Source organism: Camelina sativa, chromosome 10 (assembly GCF_030686135.1).
Source record: "Camelina sativa cultivar CO46 ecotype springtype chromosome 10, ASM3068613v1".
NCBI classification, from domain to species: Eukaryota; Viridiplantae; Streptophyta; class Magnoliopsida; order Brassicales; family Brassicaceae; genus Camelina; species Camelina sativa.
The window spans coordinates 659,295-680,006 of record NC_141889.1 but is presented as its reverse complement, the minus strand read 5'-3'; the positions used below and the strand labels follow the sequence as shown (position 1 = coordinate 680,006).

The 20,712-nt window shown below is 35.7% G+C and overlaps 5 protein-coding genes, 1 non-coding gene and 1 pseudogene across 11 annotated transcripts; 2 read left to right on the top strand and 5 right to left on the bottom strand.

Moving 5' to 3' along the window:
* Positions 1-1,781: 1,781 nt before the first annotated feature.
* On the top strand, positions 1,782-3,988 carry LOC104716254 (photosynthetic NDH subunit of lumenal location 4, chloroplastic). Of its 3 annotated transcripts, none has more exons than XM_019230614.2 (6): positions 1,782-2,224; positions 2,376-2,477; positions 2,843-2,903; positions 2,977-3,045; positions 3,182-3,328; positions 3,750-3,988. In XM_019230614.2, the coding sequence occupies exons 1-5, from the start codon at positions 1,883-1,885 to the stop codon at positions 3,262-3,264; spliced, it is 657 nt and encodes a 218-aa protein (XP_019086159.1). In that variant the 5' UTR covers positions 1,782-1,882; the 3' UTR covers positions 3,265-3,328; positions 3,750-3,988. The 3 variants fall into 3 exon arrangements, with proteins under 3 accessions (XP_019086159.1, XP_010431948.1, XP_019086158.1); XM_010433646.3 differs by having other exon boundaries at positions 1,784-2,224; positions 2,385-2,477; XM_019230613.2 differs by having other exon boundaries at positions 1,805-2,224; positions 2,361-2,477.
* A 395-nt stretch (positions 3,989-4,383) lies between these two features.
* Positions 4,384-5,387, bottom strand: LOC104716253 (heavy metal-associated isoprenylated plant protein 23-like). The gene is made up of 2 exons (XM_010433645.2): positions 5,112-5,387; positions 4,384-4,788 (listed from the first exon to the last, which is right to left on the bottom strand). The coding sequence occupies exons 1-2, from the start codon at positions 5,281-5,283 to the stop codon at positions 4,484-4,486; spliced, it is 477 nt and encodes a 158-aa protein (XP_010431947.1). The 5' UTR covers positions 5,284-5,387; the 3' UTR covers positions 4,384-4,483.
* Positions 5,388-7,071: 1,684 nt separating this feature from the next.
* On the bottom strand, positions 7,072-11,502 carry LOC104716252 (MICOS complex subunit MIC60, mitochondrial). The gene is made up of 12 exons (XM_010433644.2): positions 11,316-11,502; positions 11,020-11,083; positions 10,188-10,925; positions 9,608-9,730; positions 9,355-9,507; positions 9,165-9,242; positions 8,865-8,957; positions 8,654-8,773; positions 8,098-8,175; positions 7,804-7,983; positions 7,622-7,723; positions 7,072-7,534 (listed from the first exon to the last, which is right to left on the bottom strand). Exons 1-12 carry the CDS (start codon positions 11,324-11,326, stop codon positions 7,301-7,303), a joined length of 1,974 nt encoding a protein of 657 aa, XP_010431946.1. The 5' UTR covers positions 11,327-11,502; the 3' UTR covers positions 7,072-7,300.
* A 49-nt stretch (positions 11,503-11,551) lies between these two features.
* LOC104716251 (uncharacterized) lies at positions 11,552-14,843 on the top strand. 4 transcript variants are annotated; one of them, XM_087468126.1, is made up of 7 exons: positions 11,594-11,810; positions 11,962-12,003; positions 12,173-12,886; positions 12,978-13,367; positions 13,578-13,766; positions 13,867-14,018; positions 14,143-14,843. In XM_087468126.1, the coding sequence occupies exons 4-7, from the start codon at positions 13,034-13,036 to the stop codon at positions 14,560-14,562; spliced, it is 1,095 nt and encodes a 364-aa protein (XP_087324252.1). In that variant the 5' UTR covers positions 11,594-11,810; positions 11,962-12,003; positions 12,173-12,886; positions 12,978-13,033; the 3' UTR covers positions 14,563-14,843. The 4 variants fall into 4 exon arrangements, with proteins under 4 accessions (XP_010431944.2, XP_010431945.2, XP_087324252.1 ...); XM_087468127.1 differs by having other exon boundaries at positions 11,599-11,810; positions 12,167-12,886; XM_010433642.3 differs by having other exon boundaries at positions 11,552-11,810; positions 12,173-13,367.
* A 274-nt stretch (positions 14,844-15,117) lies between these two features.
* On the bottom strand, positions 15,118-15,573 carry LOC109126940 (uncharacterized). Its single transcript, XM_019230912.2, has one exon. It carries the CDS (start codon positions 15,522-15,524, stop codon positions 15,309-15,311), a length of 216 nt encoding a protein of 71 aa, XP_019086457.1. The 5' UTR covers positions 15,525-15,573; the 3' UTR covers positions 15,118-15,308.
* Positions 15,574-18,290: 2,717 nt separating this feature from the next.
* TRNAV-CAC (transfer RNA valine (anticodon CAC)) lies at positions 18,291-18,364 on the bottom strand. Its single transcript has one exon. It is a non-coding gene; the product is annotated as a tRNA-Val (tRNA).
* Positions 18,365-18,534: 170 nt separating this feature from the next.
* On the bottom strand, positions 18,535-19,624 carry LOC104716250 (ACD11 homolog protein pseudogene; annotated as a pseudogene).
* Positions 19,625-20,712: the final 1,088 nt, after the last annotated feature.

Sequence of the window (20,712 nt, the reverse complement as noted above, 5' to 3'; positions counted from 1 at the left end):
ATTTTTGTGAAAGCCATGTTTTGTGTTATTTGTTTATCTTTGATATTCCTTTTTTTGAAATTTATACATATGTGTATTTTTTATTTTATTTTTTAAAGGAAATAAAAAATGAAAATGAAAATTGGTTTCTCAAATTATCTATCAGATAAATAAGACATTATATGAGTCCTCTCACGAAAGCCATAATAGCCCAAATCATGCCATCCATGCATTTTATCCACTCGTGTGTGGCCAAGCAAGGAAGACAATGTTTACGGCCGGTTTCCTATATAGGACTAATATATAATTGTTTTTTTTTTGTTTATTCCATGGCGGCTCAATAGAACTTCAATTTTAGAAATGTGGGTTTGAATCCCACCACCAATTAAGGATGGCGTAGTAAGAGTCACGTTAATTCACAACTTGTCTTCGGATGATATGATCGATCGACTTATGTGTGTGGATCACGCGGGGTTTGTTATCAATGTATTTTGTATAATCTTCTTTAGGTTTTAAAAATCTTTCATCTTTTGGTTTGTTTGTTTATAAAAATTTGGTTTTTTTTTTTTTTTTTGGCTCATATGGCTCATAAAAATTTGGAGTTTATAAAAATTCGTACAATTGTTTGTTCACGTGTCGCTCAATGTGGGATTAATCTTCGTCCTCTGTTTGCTGTCAAATCTTATTATCCTACCAGGTTGGAATCTCACCCAAGACGATTGTACGAATTTACTTTTACCATGGCTTCACTAAAGATATTTGATTTGTTGATCAGATTGATTGACCCATCTTGCTATTGTCTGTCTTTAGAGTATAATTGTTGTATAAGTTAGAAATTTCCCTACGGATTTGTAGAGTATATATCTATATATATGGTTAACCAAATTGTTTTGCTTTTTATAACCTTTTGCAGTTGCATCAACCAAATAAATTGTTTGGGAGCTTCAATGCCGAGTATGTTCTCCGAGGGCTTCTTACGCTTCTTCAAATTCTTCCCACTGGATTGTAAATTCTCGTTTGAGCTTGTCTCCACATGGGCTACTATAACAATATTGTTTAGCAGGTCTTCCATGGCTACAATTACCAAACTGATCATTGGTATGCTCATAACTGCAATCTCTAGTGATCATTTAATAAATGATTAAGCTTTTTTTGTTCTCTTGTTTACAACTTGTTCCCCTTCAATGTTTCCTCATCAGCTACTGATAATGTTTTTTGATAGTTGGAAGTTGAAACCACTTTACATTGCTAATTATGAATAGTACTCCTGTACGATACTACGACTTTAGCTTATTATGGATGATTATTAAGTTTGATGCTTAAATACAATGATGTCAAAGGACTTCACCAAACATCCAACATAGAAAAATCTAATCCTATTGAAGTTTTTTAATTGGTTTATGAGTCTAACCAACCACTCTTAAAAGTTAATACTCAAAGGAGTGTAAATTGTTTGTTTAGCTAGACAAGTAAAAATGTCAATAACTCAGGGTGCAAATGGTTGCACGGTTGAATAGATTGAACAGGTTTTGAAAAAAATTATTCAACCAAATTTCACCATTTGCATTGGAAATGTTGAAGAGATTGGAAAAAACTATTCAGACATTCAAGTTAAAAAATTTAAAAAGTAAACTAATCCTAAAGCAAAAATGTTCAACCTGTTCAACCACTATGTTAAAGATGAATGAGTTGAATATTATTCAACCCAAATTTGTTCAACCTATTTTTCAATTTTGAACGACCTTTTTCTTTTCTTTTTTCTTTTGAAAATATTATAAATGATACAAGTGGGTCCCACAATCATATCCAGTTGTTTTTTTGGCCGTTGCATCTCTCAAAAGACTCAGACCAAACGCTCTGGCTTCACTCAGATAAGGAAGAAGAAGACGACTGAAACCAAACAATGGCGATTTCTACTTTATCACTTACACAATGTCTCTATACACGTTCAGTTCTCCGACCCACCATCTTCTCTTCTTCCTCGTCATTCTCATGTCTCTGTTCTTCTTCCACTGACTGCGAGCCGAAACTTTCCGTAAAGAAACGCGTTTTCGGAATGGGTTTAGGGTTCTTAGCTGCTTCGATTCTCTCTCTAACACCTCTGGACGCAGACGCCACGAGGATTGAGTACTACGCTACTGTTGGAGATCCTCTCTGCGAATACAGCTACGCAAAATCAGGACTTGGATTCTGCGATCTCGATGTTGGTTTTGGTGATGAAGCCCCTCGTGGTGTAATGGTCAATGTAATCTATCTATCTCTCTCTTATTGAATCGATTTTGCTCTGTTTAGGGTTCCAAAAATTTCATCACTTTGCGTCTTTTGGAGTTGATTGTGCTTTGATAACATACTTAAAAGTTGTCAACTTTCTGATTTAAAAGTTTGAGAATTTGGAGTTTGGGCAGATCCATTACACGGCGAGGTTTGCGGATGGAACGTTGTTTGACAGTAGCTATAAGCGTGCAAGACCACTTACTATGCGAATTGGGGTCGGCAAGGTACAACAAACTCCAATGTGTTTCTTGTTTAAAGAGCTCTTTGACTTGTAAGCTGGATTTGTTTCTTGTAGTTTGATGTACTGATTAGGATTTGGTGATTCTGTTAATTGTTTAATGGAGACAATGCAGCTTTCATTTAGATGAACAATGTTTTGATCTGAATCGGAATACTTAAGATCTAGAAGAGAAGTTTCAACCTTTTGGATTGCAACAGTGTTTTTGATTTAGTAAAAGTTAGTTTCTTAGAGTGAGCAAAACTGCAAAGTTAGTTAGTTGCAGTCCTAATGTTTCAAACTTTAGGACTGCAACAATGTTTTTGATAGCAGAACAGCGGTTTCTAACTCTTTGTGTCTAAACATGATCAGGTTATTAGGGGTCTAGACCAAGGGATTCTTGGAGGCGAAGGAGTGCCACCTATGCGAGTAGGCAAGTACTGTAGTTTCCTTCGTTTAGTGTCTTTATTAGGCTGAAGACACATTGGTGCGGTTATATGTTGCAGGCGGAAAGCGTAAACTTCAGATTCCACCACAGTTAGCTTATGGACCAGAGCCTGCAGGATGCTTTTCCGGTACTTCCAACTGTATTCCTTGTAACATTTTTACTTGTATATGAAATCTTCTCCCCATGCATGTTCACATCAATGGTAAGAAAAGATATGTAGATCTCAAGTTATATAGTTTGACTTATGTGTTGGGTTTATGCAGGTGACTGTAACATACCCGGAAATGCAACTTTGCTCTATGATATAAACTTTGTTGAGATCTACCCAGGAAGTAATACAAGATGAAGTCAACCCCAAGTTCTTTTGGTTAAGGAGACAAAACAACTATGTATATGATGTATATCACCAGGTGATTCCTTTTGACCATCTTCAGATGAAAATATGACATTCATTATTATTTCTATGGTCTAAAACATTGATAATTTCAACTGAACCCAATGACTAGCTTGCTGTTGAAGAAGAACAAGACACATCTCCTCTACACTAATCTGTTTTTTTCTATGTTGAGTTATGACCTCGGAAGATTATGTACTTGCATAGGTGTATAAGCGTGTGTTAGGTTAGATTCAGTCTAGGTAAGTGATGTAGTTTGTGTCACGAGTCTGGAATAACGTTCGCAATGTGATTGTTCATCGGTGTCATATCTTTGTATTTTGGTCCCCTCACAACAACTCATGAATCTCAAGGCCAACAAAGTGTAAAACTTGGGTTCTTGCCTTGTCAATATGTAGAAAACACATAAGACAATCTTCATTTTGTATTTTTTTCAGGAAAGTGCAGAAACTGATATACAGAGCGGTTCTTGAAGGTTGATGTACTCTGTTTACATCTGAAGAGTAAGAATTATTAGTTGTGTAAGTCCTTCAAAGAATGCTATGTTGTATAGAATATATGACCCGTGTATGTTGTGTAGTGATACACATTTATTTAAGCATTATGTGGTCTTTACTATCCATTGTTTGGATTTTTCCCCTTTAATTATGTGAAAGCTAAAAAGAGTTGGTGAAAAGAGTTAGAATTTTGGGATCCCAAAAAACTAACAAAAAAGACCTAAACCAAAAGCAAAAGCCTCATACTTAAGGTATTGGTGACCGATGATTTAAATGAGTAGAAAGAGATCTTATAAGTTCTTACTCTTCAATCACTTTCATGCAAAGTGAGAATTTAAATTTTCGGACCTCAAAACTACAAAGCGGACAATAATCCATCTTTGTTATTGTTTTGTAACTTCGTGGCTATCTTAGAAAAATTGAACTTGTTTCCATTATGCATTCCAAGGATAGTAAACAATGATTCTTATGCTCTCCAATTGTTTAGACATTTTTTTAACATTAATAAACATTCACTTGTTGTAACACCAACTAACACCAACAAAAAGCACATGCAAAAGAAGACAAAATCATGTACTAAAAGACAACAAACACCAAAATTTATAACCCCTTATTTACATATACATTATCCGCATAGGTTACTAATTCCATTATTCATTATCTAAGTAAACAAATTACATAATAGAGCAAGCATTAGGATTATCATCACTGAACATGGCAGTATAAGAAGGATCATCGTAGTGAACGGCCATTGTTCCGGTGTTAACGTTTGGGTCCACCTTTCTGACGTAACCAGGCGGTGCTTTCTTGTCGTAAGCCTGAGCTATGTACGGCTGAGCCACCAAGTTGTACGGTACGTACGGCCATATCTCGGCTTTCTTCCCCGTCCCTTTAGCCTTTTTCAGCACCTTGCTCGCATCCGCATAGCCACTCACTGTCACCTTCTGTTGCTTCTTGTTTATCTCCACTGTTTTCACTCCTGAAAAGATCATGTACGTTACACTTTTGAGTCTTTGAATGTTATATATGCGTTCATGTATTATTTGTATACGGTTGAGCAAACGAGAATTTTAGGATGAAAATTTGGAAGAGGTCAACTATGTTTCATTTCAGGCTTAACGCCACATATTATTATTTTGAAATTTTTTTTTAGTTTATCGCATCCAACATCACATATTGATATTATGACATTAAATACAAAAGAATATGTAAAACTAAAACTAATTGAAGACACATATCTCATATGGGCGGGGCAACACAAATCCAGACGAGAATTTTGATTATAAAGAAGAAGTTAGTTACCTTTTAGAGAAGAAAGAGAGTTTTTGACTTTGAGGACACAACCATCACAATCCATTCTAACTTTGAGCTCTACAGTCTGAAACTGCTTCTTCTTCTTCCTCTTGCCATAGCTATGGCTTCCTCCGTTTCCTATTAGCTCTGATATATACTCGAATGTTCCTCCAACTCCCATCTTTCTTAAATTTGTTCTTTGACTTGTGTCTTCTTTTCTCTCTGTCTCTCAAGATGTGTTATTGCGTTTTGTGTAGATATTTGTTTTGGTTTCAGTTTGCAATGAGTTGTTAGTAGGTTGTCTCGACTTATATAGAGGCCTTAATTTGATATTTTAATAAAATAATGACTTTTGGGTATATTATTGTATTGGTACGAAAGCAAAAGTATGTTGTTGTGTTTACAATTGAGTGATTGACACAAAACTACATTTGGCTCACTTTATAAAAATATAGAAAAGGAGGTCTTTAAGAACTTAGGCTGTAAGCAATATATATGCCAAAAGACCTTGTGGTTTAGGTAAGAAACGAAAGTAGTATATGATAGGAAAAGTTTGGAACTAAAGGGCTAATGTTTTAAAATCATTTTCAAGTATTTGTAACCAATTCTTGAAAAAAAAATTTGTTAGCTTAGCATATATACGAAGGTAAGCTTTGTAGGGAATCCATGTGAATACAATTACGTTATGGAATAATGATAACTTTAGATATTTTTATATAAAATCTTGTGTTATTCACAAGGAAGTCACAAAGAAGGTGAGAGAGCCATGCATGTATTAACGAATTCACACCAATTTATCTAAACAATAATAATAGTCGGCTGATTATTAAACTAATCAGGATCAATGATCAAATTCTTAGCAAAAAATTAAAGGTTGGAAGAACCATCGCGGAGGTTAGTCACACTACTTTACGTACGGCGAGACAGCTTCACACGTTTGGGAGAAAAGATCTCGAGCGTTCAAATGTATACGTGGCCGATATCTGTGGGCACTGATTGGAATACGCGTGTGAGGCTGTCTCCTAATTGGAGGAGTTGTGCCACCTCACTTATCAAACTTAGCTGTTTCATATTTAAGGTTCGCTGTGTCAGCTGGTGCAATATAGTCTCTATATATTATTTTCATGTATTGATAATTTACGTGATAATTCAAAAACATATACATACAATTATCAATATTTAAAACTTTTCATAAACTGGTTTAAATTATATTTTAAATGTAAATTTTATATTTATAAGCATACAAAGGGGACTCCACTCGAATAATTAGTGGTAAGTTAGTTGACAAATATTTATTTTGTATATATATATATATATATATATATACAAGAATATGAAAGTGACTCCATTCGATCGAATAAATTAGTGGTAAGTTAGCTGACAAAAATTTTATAAAGTTTTGGAGTTGTCGAACAAACACCTTCAACGTTCGGTACATATAATAACAGGTTTAAAGCATTCTAATAAGAGACCGACGAGAAGAAGTTTCCCGCAGCCGCTAAGATTTAATATTGCATTATTGGCATGAGTATTCCAAGATTGTTGATTTTGTACATTTTTCTCAATATCGAAGTTATGCCAAGTTTGGGTCCATTTGAATTATGCTCAAACTCGTATTTTTTACGAGTTAACTTGAAAATTTTAACCTATATTATTTACGAGATTTTTCATGCAGAATCATTAATGTACAAATCAAAGTTTGTCGAAGGTATTTTTTTCAGAGTTCAAACTTTATTACATGTGGACAGGACAAGGTACCAATTATATGTGCTAAAATGGATTTAAAAAAAAAGATAAATGCATGACCACAAGATCGGGTTTTAGTTTGTATCTTTCTTAGATTCTTAGGCGGTGAATGCAACGCAAGGCTAGTGATACTATATGATGCACATGATTGATGCCACATCACAACAACAACAATCATCCCCAGATCAACAGTTTATGATCCCAATGAAAAAATAAAGAGTCATTACTCGTCAGATTCATCTTATTTTGATTCAAACTTCTGTAACATTCTAACTCATATAACATCTCTCTCGTAAACATTGCGATTTAGACATTAATATTGGAATATAAAATCGTAATTCTTCCTCCGACCAATATAAAATAAAGGGGTTGGTACTACTTCCCGCAAATTGATTGTAACTCCAGGAATCTGAGTAATTTCAAAACTTAAAAAAAAAAAATCTGGGAGGGATTCAAGTGAGGCTAACACAGGTTGCATAAGATTGGAGAAGAGTAACAGCTTGTTCTGTAATGGCTCTATTTCTTGCACGTTGCACCCAATCACTCGCTATTTCCTCTGCTTTACTTCCTTTAACACCTTCTTCAAGTGTAGCTGCTGCTTCTGCTAGTTTTCCTTCCGCCAAGTAATTATCTACCTTTTTTATTACAGTTTCAATGCCTCCATCTGCTTGATCCACTTCTTTGAACTGTTTTCCGTTAACAAAAAAATCCCACAGAATTACGGTTAAGACTTCAGCGTTTGTGAGCGTGGAATAATGTAATCAGCAGCATACCTTTAACCAAGATGCTATATGAGCTAAAGAATGTGCCAAGATTCCTCCACCACCAGGTGGAATGAGACTGAAGTGTCTAAGTGTTCCTTTCAAAGTATCAAACTGAAAACATAACGAGAAGAGAGTAAGAAAAAAGAGTTGGAATAATTTTTTTAGCCAAAAACATTGATTGTGTGGGTCACCTTCTGATTCAGTTGTAGCACTGTGTCTGTTCCATTGGTTCGTGCTTCTTCTGGGAGAGATGATAAAACCAAGCCTAGGATTGAATCCTTATGAGTCCCTTCAAGGTAAGTCTGAAGCATACTGAGTTCTTTTTGGATTGGCAATCCTTTCGAGAGCGTATCATCCAGCACAAGTGCACCCTGCAAAGTCATAATTATATATTTTTCATATATCAAACTTAGCAGGTGGTGTAGAAAAGCAGATTTTCATGGCATTAACATGAGCCAATGAAAAAATTATAATTCGACTCTTACCAGTGCAAGCTTGTGAACCGAATGACTTTGGCGAGCCTCTTCAGAGCGCGCATAGAATGCCGAACAGAGTGCCTTTATCTACAGAAATTAAAAGACAGTGCAGAGACAGGATTTAACATTCAGGAATTTGCTTATTTGCAAAGAGATATGTAACACAATTTAGTGTAGGCTGGAACGTTATGATGTGGGTTTGAGTACTTCAAAGTATGCAAAACATAACTGATTCCATTAGAATAGAAACTTCGCTTTCAACATCTTTACTATATGCCCATCACAGAACTTGTATGCATTTCTTCTCCTTAATAGAATTCTTAGATTTTGTATTCACTACTTGGATAATGTGTTTCAAAACAATCCTTTCAGATTATCTGCCTTGATGACATGTTTTCTGCAGACTGCAGTAACAAATTTCAATTTTGGTTTAGAACTAACGTGCATCTGGACCTACACCTTCTTCCTAATTATGATTTTAAAACAGTCTGTGCAATATTCTATACCACGTGGTTGGAACCATTAGATAGTTGGAAATCAAGTACACCATTTCGTCTTTACTTACATTAAGATCTGCCTCTGCCATTTTCTCAATCTGTGCTGCCTTTTCTTTTGCAATTGCCGAAATCATTTCAGCTTTTGCCAATTCTTCAGCTTTACTCAAAGCCAACTGTGCTTCAGTTTCCTGTAGTAAATACGAAGTAAACACAAATGGTCGGTTATGATTTTCTAAGTCGCAATACACTTTAATTCTCAGTTCCTTGCAATGTACAGACCTTTTGTTCAATTTCAGTTTTGAGCTTATCTTCCATTCTCTCCTGGATTGCCTTGATGGCAGCTGCTGCTTTTGTTCTTTCTCTTTTTAGCTCCTGAAAGCAACATTGGCACTTAAATATAGTTGTATGCCTCTACCCAGGAACATGAGACTGAGATTAAATAGATGCTTACAAGAATCCACTAAAAGTTCACATCATATTGCCCATATATAAAGTAAACATCAATGGCATGTTTATCTGATGCATATGAGCAGTGCCCTGGACTGAGTTAATCAAGTAGATATAGCAAGATAAAAGCACCTTATCCAATATTGCTGCCTCCTCTATACGCATTAGCTCACGCGCCCTAAGGTCTCTCAACTCATTTTCGTACTTCTCCTGAGTACAACCAAAACAATTGGCAGTAGTCTATTAGTTAAAGCCTCTTAGATAAAGAAACGACACTACAGTGAATAAATACTCATATGACATATTCCGTCTTATAAGCAACCTTCAAGGCTCGTAACTCTTCAGCAAAAACTTGTGCATCTAAATGGGCCTGTTGCTTCTCAGCTGCATGAATGGCAGCCAGAAAATCAAGTACCAACTTTCCATCCTCAGTCATGTAACCATCTTTCATCCCCTCGACTGAGTTAGGAAGAGCCTAATTCACGAAATTATCCAGATTAGGCACATTATTCTAAAAATTATCAATCAATACAAGGCACTGAAATAAGACAGAGACAGAAAATCAAGTTTAAAACCTCAGTTTCTTTAGTTATTTGCTCCCCGAATGATGGAGATTCACTGCTTTCAGTATCGCTGCCTTCTAGATTGTATTCCTTAAGGAGAGAACCTGGTCTTTGAACTTCCCGCTCAATGCCATCCTGTAAGACAACAATTTTTTAGAGATTCACAACAATTCCACGTAACTTTAGAAGGCCATAGTAAAATCAAGTATCAACTAAAGCTTCATAAAACATCCAGCTCTCCATAGAGAAGAAAATACGCATCTAATTCAAATATTTTTAGTTCCCTACATCCCTTCTTCCTAAGCGATTGGTGTCTATCAGAATTTGATTCAGGACAGTTAATCTAGTATCCATATGAATAACCCATTTCTACCAAGATGATAAGAAGTTTCACAAAACAAAGGAATGCTTATAATTCCCACCGATGATCCTTTTACATAGACCTATGATCTATCCAGGCTTCCACCATCCAAGCATTTTAAGCAATGAAGTCGAGCCAAGAAAAATTCCATGAAGGGAATGCTGAGACACTCATCTTCTGCATTTTCATTCTGTAGTGCTTTTTCAAGTTAAACTAAGGAAAATATAGTACCTCAGGTGCCTCTTCAGTGGCAGGATCCTTTGGTGAAGCAGATTCTGTTTCACTCTCTCTATGAACCGAACTAGAATGGACACTAACAGCAGTACTGTCCCCAGGTTTTGGTGCCGCTTCCAACTTCACACTTTCTGCCTTGGGCATATCAGACTTAGTTGTCGAATCTTGAGATACAGAGTTATCATCTGAAGAAGTAGGCGAGCTTGCCTCTACTCTATCGATGGCACTTTCTTGAGGCGTCGTTTCCTCTTGGTTAGAAGAAATATATGTAAAACGTTCAGGTGCTAGATCAGACTCAGGTTGCACTTCTATGTCAACCTGCATTCCCCCAGAAGCTTCAGAATGAGGAGTAACTTGAGGTTGCGATTCAACTTTACCATCCTTTTCAGTAGAATCTTCAACACCGGAAGGTACATTAAAACGATGAGCCTCATCAAGTCTTTCAGTAACGGCATCAGAGTGGATTCGCTCACTTAATTTATGCTGTTCTTTCACCAGATACTGATCCAAATAGCCAGTCTGATACGCTACGAGAGAAGCACCAACGACTGCAACAACACCTCCTATAACCACTTTAGAAGAATTACCTTTAGAGTGATCCGGTTTCCCCAAAGGAGGAGGAGTCAATTTTGGAGGATCAACTTTTGAGGCATCTGGTTTCCCGACGGGTTTAGCTCCAGGGAGACCGTTTTTACCAGAGGTAGATGCATTTCTCAAAGAAGTCAAATGAAACCTCTAATGCAAAACACACACAAAATTCACATCAAGAGAATGCTCACAAAAGATGGTAACAGCTAAGAATATCACCAAGGTAAGAATACGTACTCACCTGAGCTACCAAATTTCTCGGATATCTCTTAGTTGACAAACGCGAAGCCAGCTCGAGAACAGACCTAAACAAACAAAAAGAGAGAGAATTACATCACAATCACATTCGATCAGATACGGAAAACAAAATCAATCCAGTCAAAGTCACAAGTAGCTCTTCAATTTAGAGAAATCAACAAAAAAAATCAGACCCTAAAAGCTACGCGAAATTTGATGGGACGAACCAGAGAATCTAAAAAAGTGAATATAAATTAATCGCAGATTTAAGATAGTTGTCTAGGGTTCAGGAAAACATACTTCCGCAGCATTATCGCCGTAGCTCTTCTCGTGAAGGAAACGCCGAACGATACGAGTGAAGAATCTTACTACACGACGGAGAGAAGAAGAAGAAGAAGACTCGGAAAGCCTCCTTCCCCGGGGTGTCGTGAGAGTATAATAAACCAAACAGAAAAAAAAAAAAAAATCGCGTTTAGCGTTAAAACGACGCCGTATAAAAAAGAGTACTTGAGTAGTAAGGGTAGTTTCGACAATTCATAATACAATGGTTGTATTTATCAAACAAGCCCCTTTGCTTCAGGTCCTCGAGTTTTTTCTCATTATCAAAACACCCGACGAACAAGAACCCTAGAATTCGCCTCCTCTTTTTCCAAATTCCCAAAAAAATAAAAAAATTTGATGACGGGATTGTAATTTCCCCAATGTCCGCTTTATCTTTCAATCTCTGTTAGATTTCATCACAAAAGGTCACTCTCTCTCCGTTCCATTGCTTCTGGATTTCGCTTTTTCGAAAAGGTTTGCGTTTTATCTTTTGTTTTAAGAGAAATTGAGAAATCTATTGATTTGAGTCGGGAAATTTTCAATCTTTCGTAGTGGGTTTTGATTATTTGTATTGTGTTCGGAAGTCTCTTCTAATTGTCATTCTTCTGTTATGCTGCGATTTTAGGGTTTCACCAATCTGAGGAAGTTTGAAGCCAATTTGGTTTATGTAAGTCTTCATCTTATCTCTTTTGCATTGGGTTTGTTTAAAGATTTAAGCTTTGTTTTTTTTTTGTTGGTTAAATTTGGATTTAAGAGATGAGTTGTCCACTGCGATGTGTGAATCCAATATCTCGAATTTTTTTTTTTATTGATTTTTCTTTTTTTTCAAGAATCAGTTCACGTAAGCTAAGATGTCGTCATCACCTTTTCCAATCTTGGACAACCGACCAATTGATAAGTGGAAGGTTACGGAATTGAAAGAGGAGCTTAAGCGACGGAGACTAACTACAAGAGGCTTGAAGGAGGAATTAGTTAGGCGTCTAGATGAAGCTCTTCGTGTTGAGCAAGAAGAGTCTGAGAGAATCAACAGTGCTGCTGTTGCTGCTGCTGAAAAAGCCAATCAAGAGGCTCAGATGTTTTCTTTTACTGGAGGCGACGGCGACGTTACACCAGATCGAAACCAATCCACTCCTTTTGCTCCAGTTGCCGCGGCATTCAGCGCTGAGACTACTCCAGTTGCAGCTGAGAAAACCCCAGAACCAACTGAGACTATGACAACAGCTGAAGCTTCAGCTCCGGTTGAGACTACTCAACCCCCTTTGTTTTCAGAACCAGAGGTTAATGCAGTGCCATTCGCTAGTGAAGAAGATGAAAAAGTTGATGATGTTAGAAGAGACATATCTGGTCTTGATAGTTCAGTGGTTGCACGTCATGCACCAGTTGTGGCAGAGACGCCTAGTGAGCAAATTGTTCACAAATCTGAGAATAAGGAACCATCTAGTGGGTTGGATGGTGGTGCGGATAATAAGGCTCAACCAACAGAGGCTGTGCTTGAAAAATCTGCTATGTACAACCAGGTATCTGAGGTCATCCCCGTTACAGGGTTTGAGGTAAAATCTGATTGTATTTCTACTGATTCTGTGTCAAATAATGAAAAAATAGAACTAAAGGATAACAAAATTGCTGATAATGTCAAATTAGAACAAAATGTTAGTAAGTCTCAAGAACCATCAAAAGTCGTTGGCGAATCGCATCCAATGGATGTTGAGGCGCCACTTGAGCAGAAGATATCTGTTGGAGGTGGAGATGACAGCAATGCTGCAAACACAGATATGACCAAAGAAAATAACATTATCGATGCAGGCGACTCAGAAAAGTTGAATTTAGATAGAAGTTCTGGTGATGAGTCTATGGAGGATGAGCCAGAGACTAAGCAAACCGACTCGATTACATCTGATGATAAGAGTGAGAAAATTGAAATGCTTTCTAAGGGGGAAAGCCGTGCTGATATAGATGCTGGGAAAGGGAAAGCCCCTGGAAATAAAAGACATCCACTGGTGGCTTCTGATAAGAGAAAGCTTCCTGCTAATGGTAAGGCCTCTCATATTCATTTGTTTATTAATCAATTTGTTTGCTGTGTTGAATCTTGTGATGTTGGTGTTTGAGGCATATTGCTACCGTTTGATAGTTGCTTCATCTTTGTGTTTAAGGCTACTTCTTGTATTTTGTTGGCTTTTGAAGCATCTCTGTTGAAATTCAAACTACATCTGATGATGTGTCTTTATTTCTACGTCATTGTAGATCAAGAAGCTGTTGGAAACAATGAGCCTGCAAAGAGGCGCCGATGGAACTCTGAGCGTATTAAAGTTCCTGAAGTGCAGGCCACAAATAGCGCTGTACCCACTTCAACACCAAGGGCGACTGGTCTGAAGCGTGACTTCTCAAGATCTGACTCTTCGGCTAGTGAGGATGGACCCAAGGAACGTGTGGGTATGTAAATCACCACCCCTACTCCTCTATGTATGTTTCCATATCTTATTCATTGTCTAAAAACATTTGTTTGATAGATGTGTTCAATATTTATTGGCAGTTCCTCCATCTCCCAAGGAGCCTACAAATTCCCTCAGGATTGATCGTTTCCTAAGGCCGTTCACACTGAAAGCTGTTCAGGAGCTTCTGGGTAAAACCGGAAACGTCACTAGTTTCTGGATGGACAACATTAAGACCCATTGCTATGTATCAGTAAGAACGCTTCTTCATTCCTTTTGATTTACAAAATTGTCGATTCCATTTGTTCTTTTCATTTCAATTATCTAAATTTTAAAAGAATGTCTTGTAAGATGAGTGAATTGTGACGTGAATGCAGTATTCCTCTGTTGAAGAAGCTGCAGCAACAAGACAAGCCGTGTATAACCTGCAATGGCCACCTAATGGAGGCCGCTTTCTGACAGCTGAATTTGTTGGACCAGAAGAAGTGAAAGCAAAACTGGAAGCTCCTCTGCCTCCTCCTCCTCCTCCTCCTCCTCAGCCTCGACATCAGCCACTGGCTCAGGCTCCTTCACGGCCACCTCCAACTGCTCTTCCACCGCCACCCCCTCTGGCCAAACCACCTCAGATCGTAGAACGTCTTCCTCCACCTCCTCCTCTAGTCTCTGAGGAACAAGAACCTCCCATTGTCACTCTTGATGATCTTTTCAAGAAGACAAAAGCAATCCCCAGGATATATTACTTGCCCTTGTCAGAGGAGCAAGTTGCAGCTAAACTTGCAGCTAATAATAACAAGTGATCTTGCTAGTTTGGGGGATTTCAGGTCATTATTTTCGTAGCAGGCTCTTAGGAATTTAGCTCAGTGCGGACAAAAGTTGAGGACTTTGTTGAGTTTGGTTTGTTATTTTTACTGTAGAACGCAGGAGAAGACATCTTCTTATGTTTGTTTAGTAGACTTTGGTTTGAACTTTGAACCTTTGATGAACGAACAGGGTTGCTTGGCACTGTGTGTTGTGGACCTCTCTTCTCCATTTTTTGTTTTTTAACCTTAATATGAACAACTGTTGGTTCAAAAATAAACTAATAATGACAACCCAATATTACCAAATTACAAATCTTAAACGAATGAATTGATTCACATACACATGACGCTTGAATAGTACGAGATACTTTTACTTTTTTTTTTTATCCGAATCGGACGGAAATTTACTTACACACTAATATGCACTTCAGATTTAGATATGCTTTCTTTGTTTAGCTTTTAAGTTTTAAGTATTAGAATGATGTTTTGATAGGAACTTGTAACAATCTACTTGTAAATCAGGGTTCCAAAAAGGTAATTGGCGTGTGTCAATGGAATAATCTTTTACATTTGATAACATAATAACACACAGATAAATTAGCAAAGTAGCACACTTTCACAAAAGTATAAACACGACCAAGATACGATTTAGACACATCACGCATACATAGATAACATAATTACATGCTAACACAAGGACAAATACTTGAATAACCTCTTTAAGAATTTCATGACTTTGAATTTCACTTTTGTGACTTGACCTCTACTTGTTCATCAGATAAACGAGAAGGATATATTTTATTAGAAATCCTTCCGGAGGCAGAAGAGGTTTCGACAGGGAGGGGATGAGCCGCATCGTGGCCGGAGGAGTTTCTCTTATTTTCTCTCTTTTTCATCTTTTCCTTCTGATTCTTCTGTTTGACCTCAAGGTGTGCGTAACTCGCTGCCATGGACAACATTTATTTTTTAGTGTTAATTAACGAAATAAACGTAATCAAGATTTCCTAAGTGGAGATTGGGTTTGTCGAAGAGTGTCTATTTATAGAGGTTTTCCCTTAGTATATTATTTTTTCTTTTAGTTTTTTTATATATGAGAAAATGGGTCCATAGTTTTCATGATACTGCATGTAGCAATTTCATAAAGTGTATATTCAAAAAGTAAAAATGGGAACTATTCTTTTTTAATTGTTGGGCTATAATCGATTAGGTAAGAAAAGATTTTCATGAAGAGTTGAAATACAAAAAATACAAAGTTATACCAATTTGAAAACTAGTTATACCATATTAATAGCCATATCTAGTGTTTGGTTGTATAGGTTGAGATCAGTGTCATCTTTACTCTACTTCTATAACAGGTAACGAGTCAAATGCTAACATATGAATAGAATGGAATGTATTTTATGTATGTGATCTCGACGTACATAGCTATAAGAAACTTGTTTACAAAGCTTCTCTTAGCCCTATGAATTCAGATGATAACGTATTTTAATCGTGAGTGAGACTATGCATCAACTACTTAAAAATATAATTGCTTGATGTCTTAAACCATTGTGTGATTAAACTATATGGGGAGTGGGTTCTTCCATAAATTAATATATAGTTGTTAATAATAATAATTCATTAAAAGTAATTAATTAGAAGGGAGGTTTCATCTAATTTGTGGCTTTCGCTTTAAGGGCGGCTCTTAAACCAGCGGCATAAACTATGGTCCAATTCATTCACGTCTTTGGCAATAAAATATAATTAATCTTTGCAAGGTTCGCTAAGTGATCTCTGTAATCTAGATACATAAAATATAAACACACTGTAAGAAAAAAAAATGAATAAGAAAAAAAACTACGAAGAACTATTAGTAATATATAGCATGTTATGCAGTAGGATTTAGTAACATATGAATGGCCCATAGGTTATTGGTAAAAATATCTAATAGACAAGATCATAACTCTCCGTATCGTATATGTCATAAGAAATTAAAACACAGTTAATATGATTAGGAAGATTTAATTTGCACATCGTATCTGGTGTGGTTTAACCACTGACATGTACTTGCTTTATAGTAGATAACAATAAAAATGCATTAATCAAATTCACAACAAGAGAAGAGCAAAGATTGAAGAGTACTTAGAAAAGTTTACCAACGAGAAGGCTTTGATTCAATAAATTATAGCTTCCACCAAGCCACAACATGAAAATAAGAACATTATCTTCTATAGTAGGTACGTAACGTGGGTTAACATTTACAATGATCATTGGTGCAGTTAGAAACGTTTTAGAGCTTCAATATGATCAATGTCTATATATCTATTTCACTCTTGTACATGTAAATAATAATATATCATATTCATACCCCAGTCAGGTACTACAGTTTGTATTCAATAATAAATAATACATTTTGACTGATTACATTATAAAAATATAACTACGGAAGCAACAATGGAAAACTCATTCTCTTATATTTTCAAAAAGACTTATGGTGGTACATAACACATGCCCACGACAATGAACCGGTAATCCAATATGTATAATGTGTCTATGACTCTCTCTCTCTCTCCATATATATATATATATATATATATATATGGACATAGATTAGAACATTAGCGATTAGTGATAATGATGATATATAATATATTATGGGGATGTTAATTATATCACGTATATATCCTTATGAGAATTTAATATAATTAGCACACACTCTTTGTAATTAGCACACACCCTATTGTAAAGAAAAATTAAAGTTGAGATGCTTTAAGGTTGGACACACGCACCTTGTTCACAAAACATGTTTGCTTGGGGTTTCATAATAGTTCTAAATTTGGAAAAATTGATCATTGCAATTGACCGACCCAATTTCCACTTTGATTAACACTAATTAAATTAGCTAGTTCTAAAGAAACGAGTGAGTGAGACATGGAATTTAGTGGATCGACTTTAGAATGTTTTGATAATGGATAATACTTGCCACTCCACTCTCCAAATCTACTTCATTAAATAACTCACTCATCAATATGTTATTTTTTTTTTTTTTTTGTGAATTAAGAATTCCAATTTTATTAGTTCTATGGCTAATTAGTGGCATTGACTTTTCGTAATTCATCGTGAATGCGTTAGACCATACTCCGAAGTCCATCTGGGTGCAATATAAGGCTTATACCAAAATATCATTGTCTGAAATTCTCTTATTAAGTATATAATTTTATTTTTTTCTGTAGAATAAAAGAAAAACTAAAGGTCTTATACTCTTATATGTTTCGTCTAAATTTTGAATACAAATATAGAGTTAATTAAGATCATCGTTAGAAATTAAAGTTTGTGGTTTTTGCAGTTGTAAAATGTTACTATTAAATATAGCAATTAGTTTGGAGCCAATAACAAGTGATTAGGGGGTAATTTGTCTCATACGTCTCCCTAAAGGCCAATCCATAAATCTATCCCACTCTTCTTTTTCTCTTATTGGCCTCTGTTAATGTATTTTAAATATCATACAGATTTGCTAATCAAAATCAAGCAAAGTTTACTAGGTACTAGTTACTCAACCAGAAGGTTTAGAAACATATAAAACAACATTAATGTTGACTTTTACGGGTGAACTAATTCATTGTGATAATGATGCTAATACAGTGTTACTTACTATTCGTGAGTTTAAATCGGATATGTGATTTCCTGAAAGACAAAAAAAAAAATAAAAAAAATAAAAAAAATAAAAAATTTAGAAACAATAAAAATGTCTGAGCCCGGGTTCGAACCGGGGACCTCTAGTGTGTGAGACTAGCGTGATAACCGACTACACCACCCAGACTTTGATGCTCATTGTTAGAAATTAAAATATATATTACCTAATAAACATCTGATAGCCGACGTGAGTTAACACATTACGTATGGTCAACCAAGATATTAGAAAAAAGAAGATGACCAATCATAATCACGATCGAACATGTAACTTATGTAATTAAAACTAGGGAATACGCATTTTTCGTTTTAAGAACGTTTCAATATGTTCAACACGTTACATACGGTGAGAAACAATTTTTTGGGGAAGCCTCATAGCAAGGCTTCAAATTGTAATTTAGAAAAACAAAAAAAAAATCAATAATAATTATAATAATTTACAAGGACAAATTTTTGTCTAGAATATTACTTGATCAAGAACAAAATTTTGTTTTTACCAATCAAGTTTAATGTTCCTTTGAATGTAAAGCTTGTCAATATACTCTATGATAGGTCGAGATGCTTCCATGTACCTCCTCATGTTCTTCTCAACAGATTGATCTGTTTCGTTGAGCCGTAACAAAAGCTGATCCCTCGTCGGATATACATCCCTGCATAAACCGCTGTTCTAACGGCCCATGTATGAAACGGTGCGCATACTTCCGTGTACGCTGTTGTGGCAGCGTCTTTCAACGAATAGTCATCTGCGATCAAGAATTGTTCAAATATGGCTCGGATGAGATCTAAGCCTTGTCTGACTCGTCTTAGATTACGCGAATGGCTTCCCGGTGTTTTGACCGTTTCTTTCTCCACGTCTAGGTCAAGAATGTTCTGTAACGTGTCGAACGTTTTTGATGCCTCCTCCAAATCCTTAACCTTGGCTACGTACTCCATCTCCGCAAATTTGAAAGCAAAACCGAGGCAATCGAAGAGGACAGGGACATGACTACAGGCACTACAAAAATCATCAAGCCTCATCAATCCATCTTCTTCTTCGGTGATCTCAGATCTTTGAGGTTTCAGCAGATCCGCGAGATCTTCGAAGGCCTCTGTGATTACGGACAAAGGCGTGTTGACTCTGGCTGGCGTGGTACACACGGCGTCTTCGAACATGTCTTCTTCCTCCTCTTCTTCGTCTTCTTCTTCTTCTTCCATTGCTTTCTTTCTCTCCTCGTCTTCCTTATAAAGCTTCGCCACGATTGCTGGACTTTCTTGAAAACTCTCTTGATTGTGATGGATCAGAGGAGAAACTTATTTACGAAGAAATTGGTAAAGACGTGTTGTTGTGATTCTGAAAGAAACGTAAAGACTTGTGACTTTTTGTTTTGGAACGTAAAGACTTTTCGCAATAAATTATTGTGGGGATTTTTAACTATATATAAAGAATGATTAATGGCTATAAATGTTTGCAGCTATTTTTGTGAAAGGAATAAGATCATATTTTGCGTGATCTAAAGTAATTTTACAAATATTGAGATTCGGAATGTTTTTTTAGTTACTATAAATTAATTATTTAATGAAATCCACAAACCATTAAATTGTTAATTAAAGTAGAAATAATATTTAGAAAAGAAAACAACTTAGGCCATGAATGTTGAGGAGATTTTTGGATTATAGATTTTAGCTTTTAGATTTTTGTATTTTGTTTTTGGATTTTACAAAAATAAATAAATAAAAATTTCATAGAAGAAATCTCAAAACTCAATGAAATGAGATGTTGGATTTCATTAACAAACTGTTAGAATCTAGATTGCCAATGTTAACAACGCATAACAAATATGTGATTATGGGAATTTACTAACATTTTATTATCGTTATATCTTTGCAAAATTCCTTGAAAAGATAACTTAATTGAATTACTAATTTTTATATACATTAACAATTTACATTTTACATCAGTGATCAAACAAACATTAATTATTTCTTACTTATTGGCCTTTGTTTTCCATAATGACTCGATTTGTTGGTGATCAGTTGTTACTTAACAAAAGTTATTTTAAATTATACAAACAATTGTATAAACCAATTAAATTTCAGTATAATTTTTGTGATGAATATATATATTCAAGTCCTTTGACATGTGTTATTTGGTTATGTAACTATCATCTGCCTCATTTTGAATTTGAAAAATAAGCAACCAAAGTTTTGCACAAGATATATATGGTTGATATACAGTAGAACCTCTATAAATTAATAAGGTCGGGACCATGAAATTTTATTAATTTATAGAGGTTTTAATTTATCGACAAATTAATAATTATTAATTTATGAATATGATTTTTTATCAGAAATTCAGAGTTTAGAAAAAATTGTTGCTACTATTTTTCAAGGTGATGATGAAGTTGAAGAAGATACGACGGTACCTTTAGAACCAGTTACACGGAATGATACAATTATCGCGTCAAGAACTCTCTACAATTTTTGGATGCGATTTGAGAA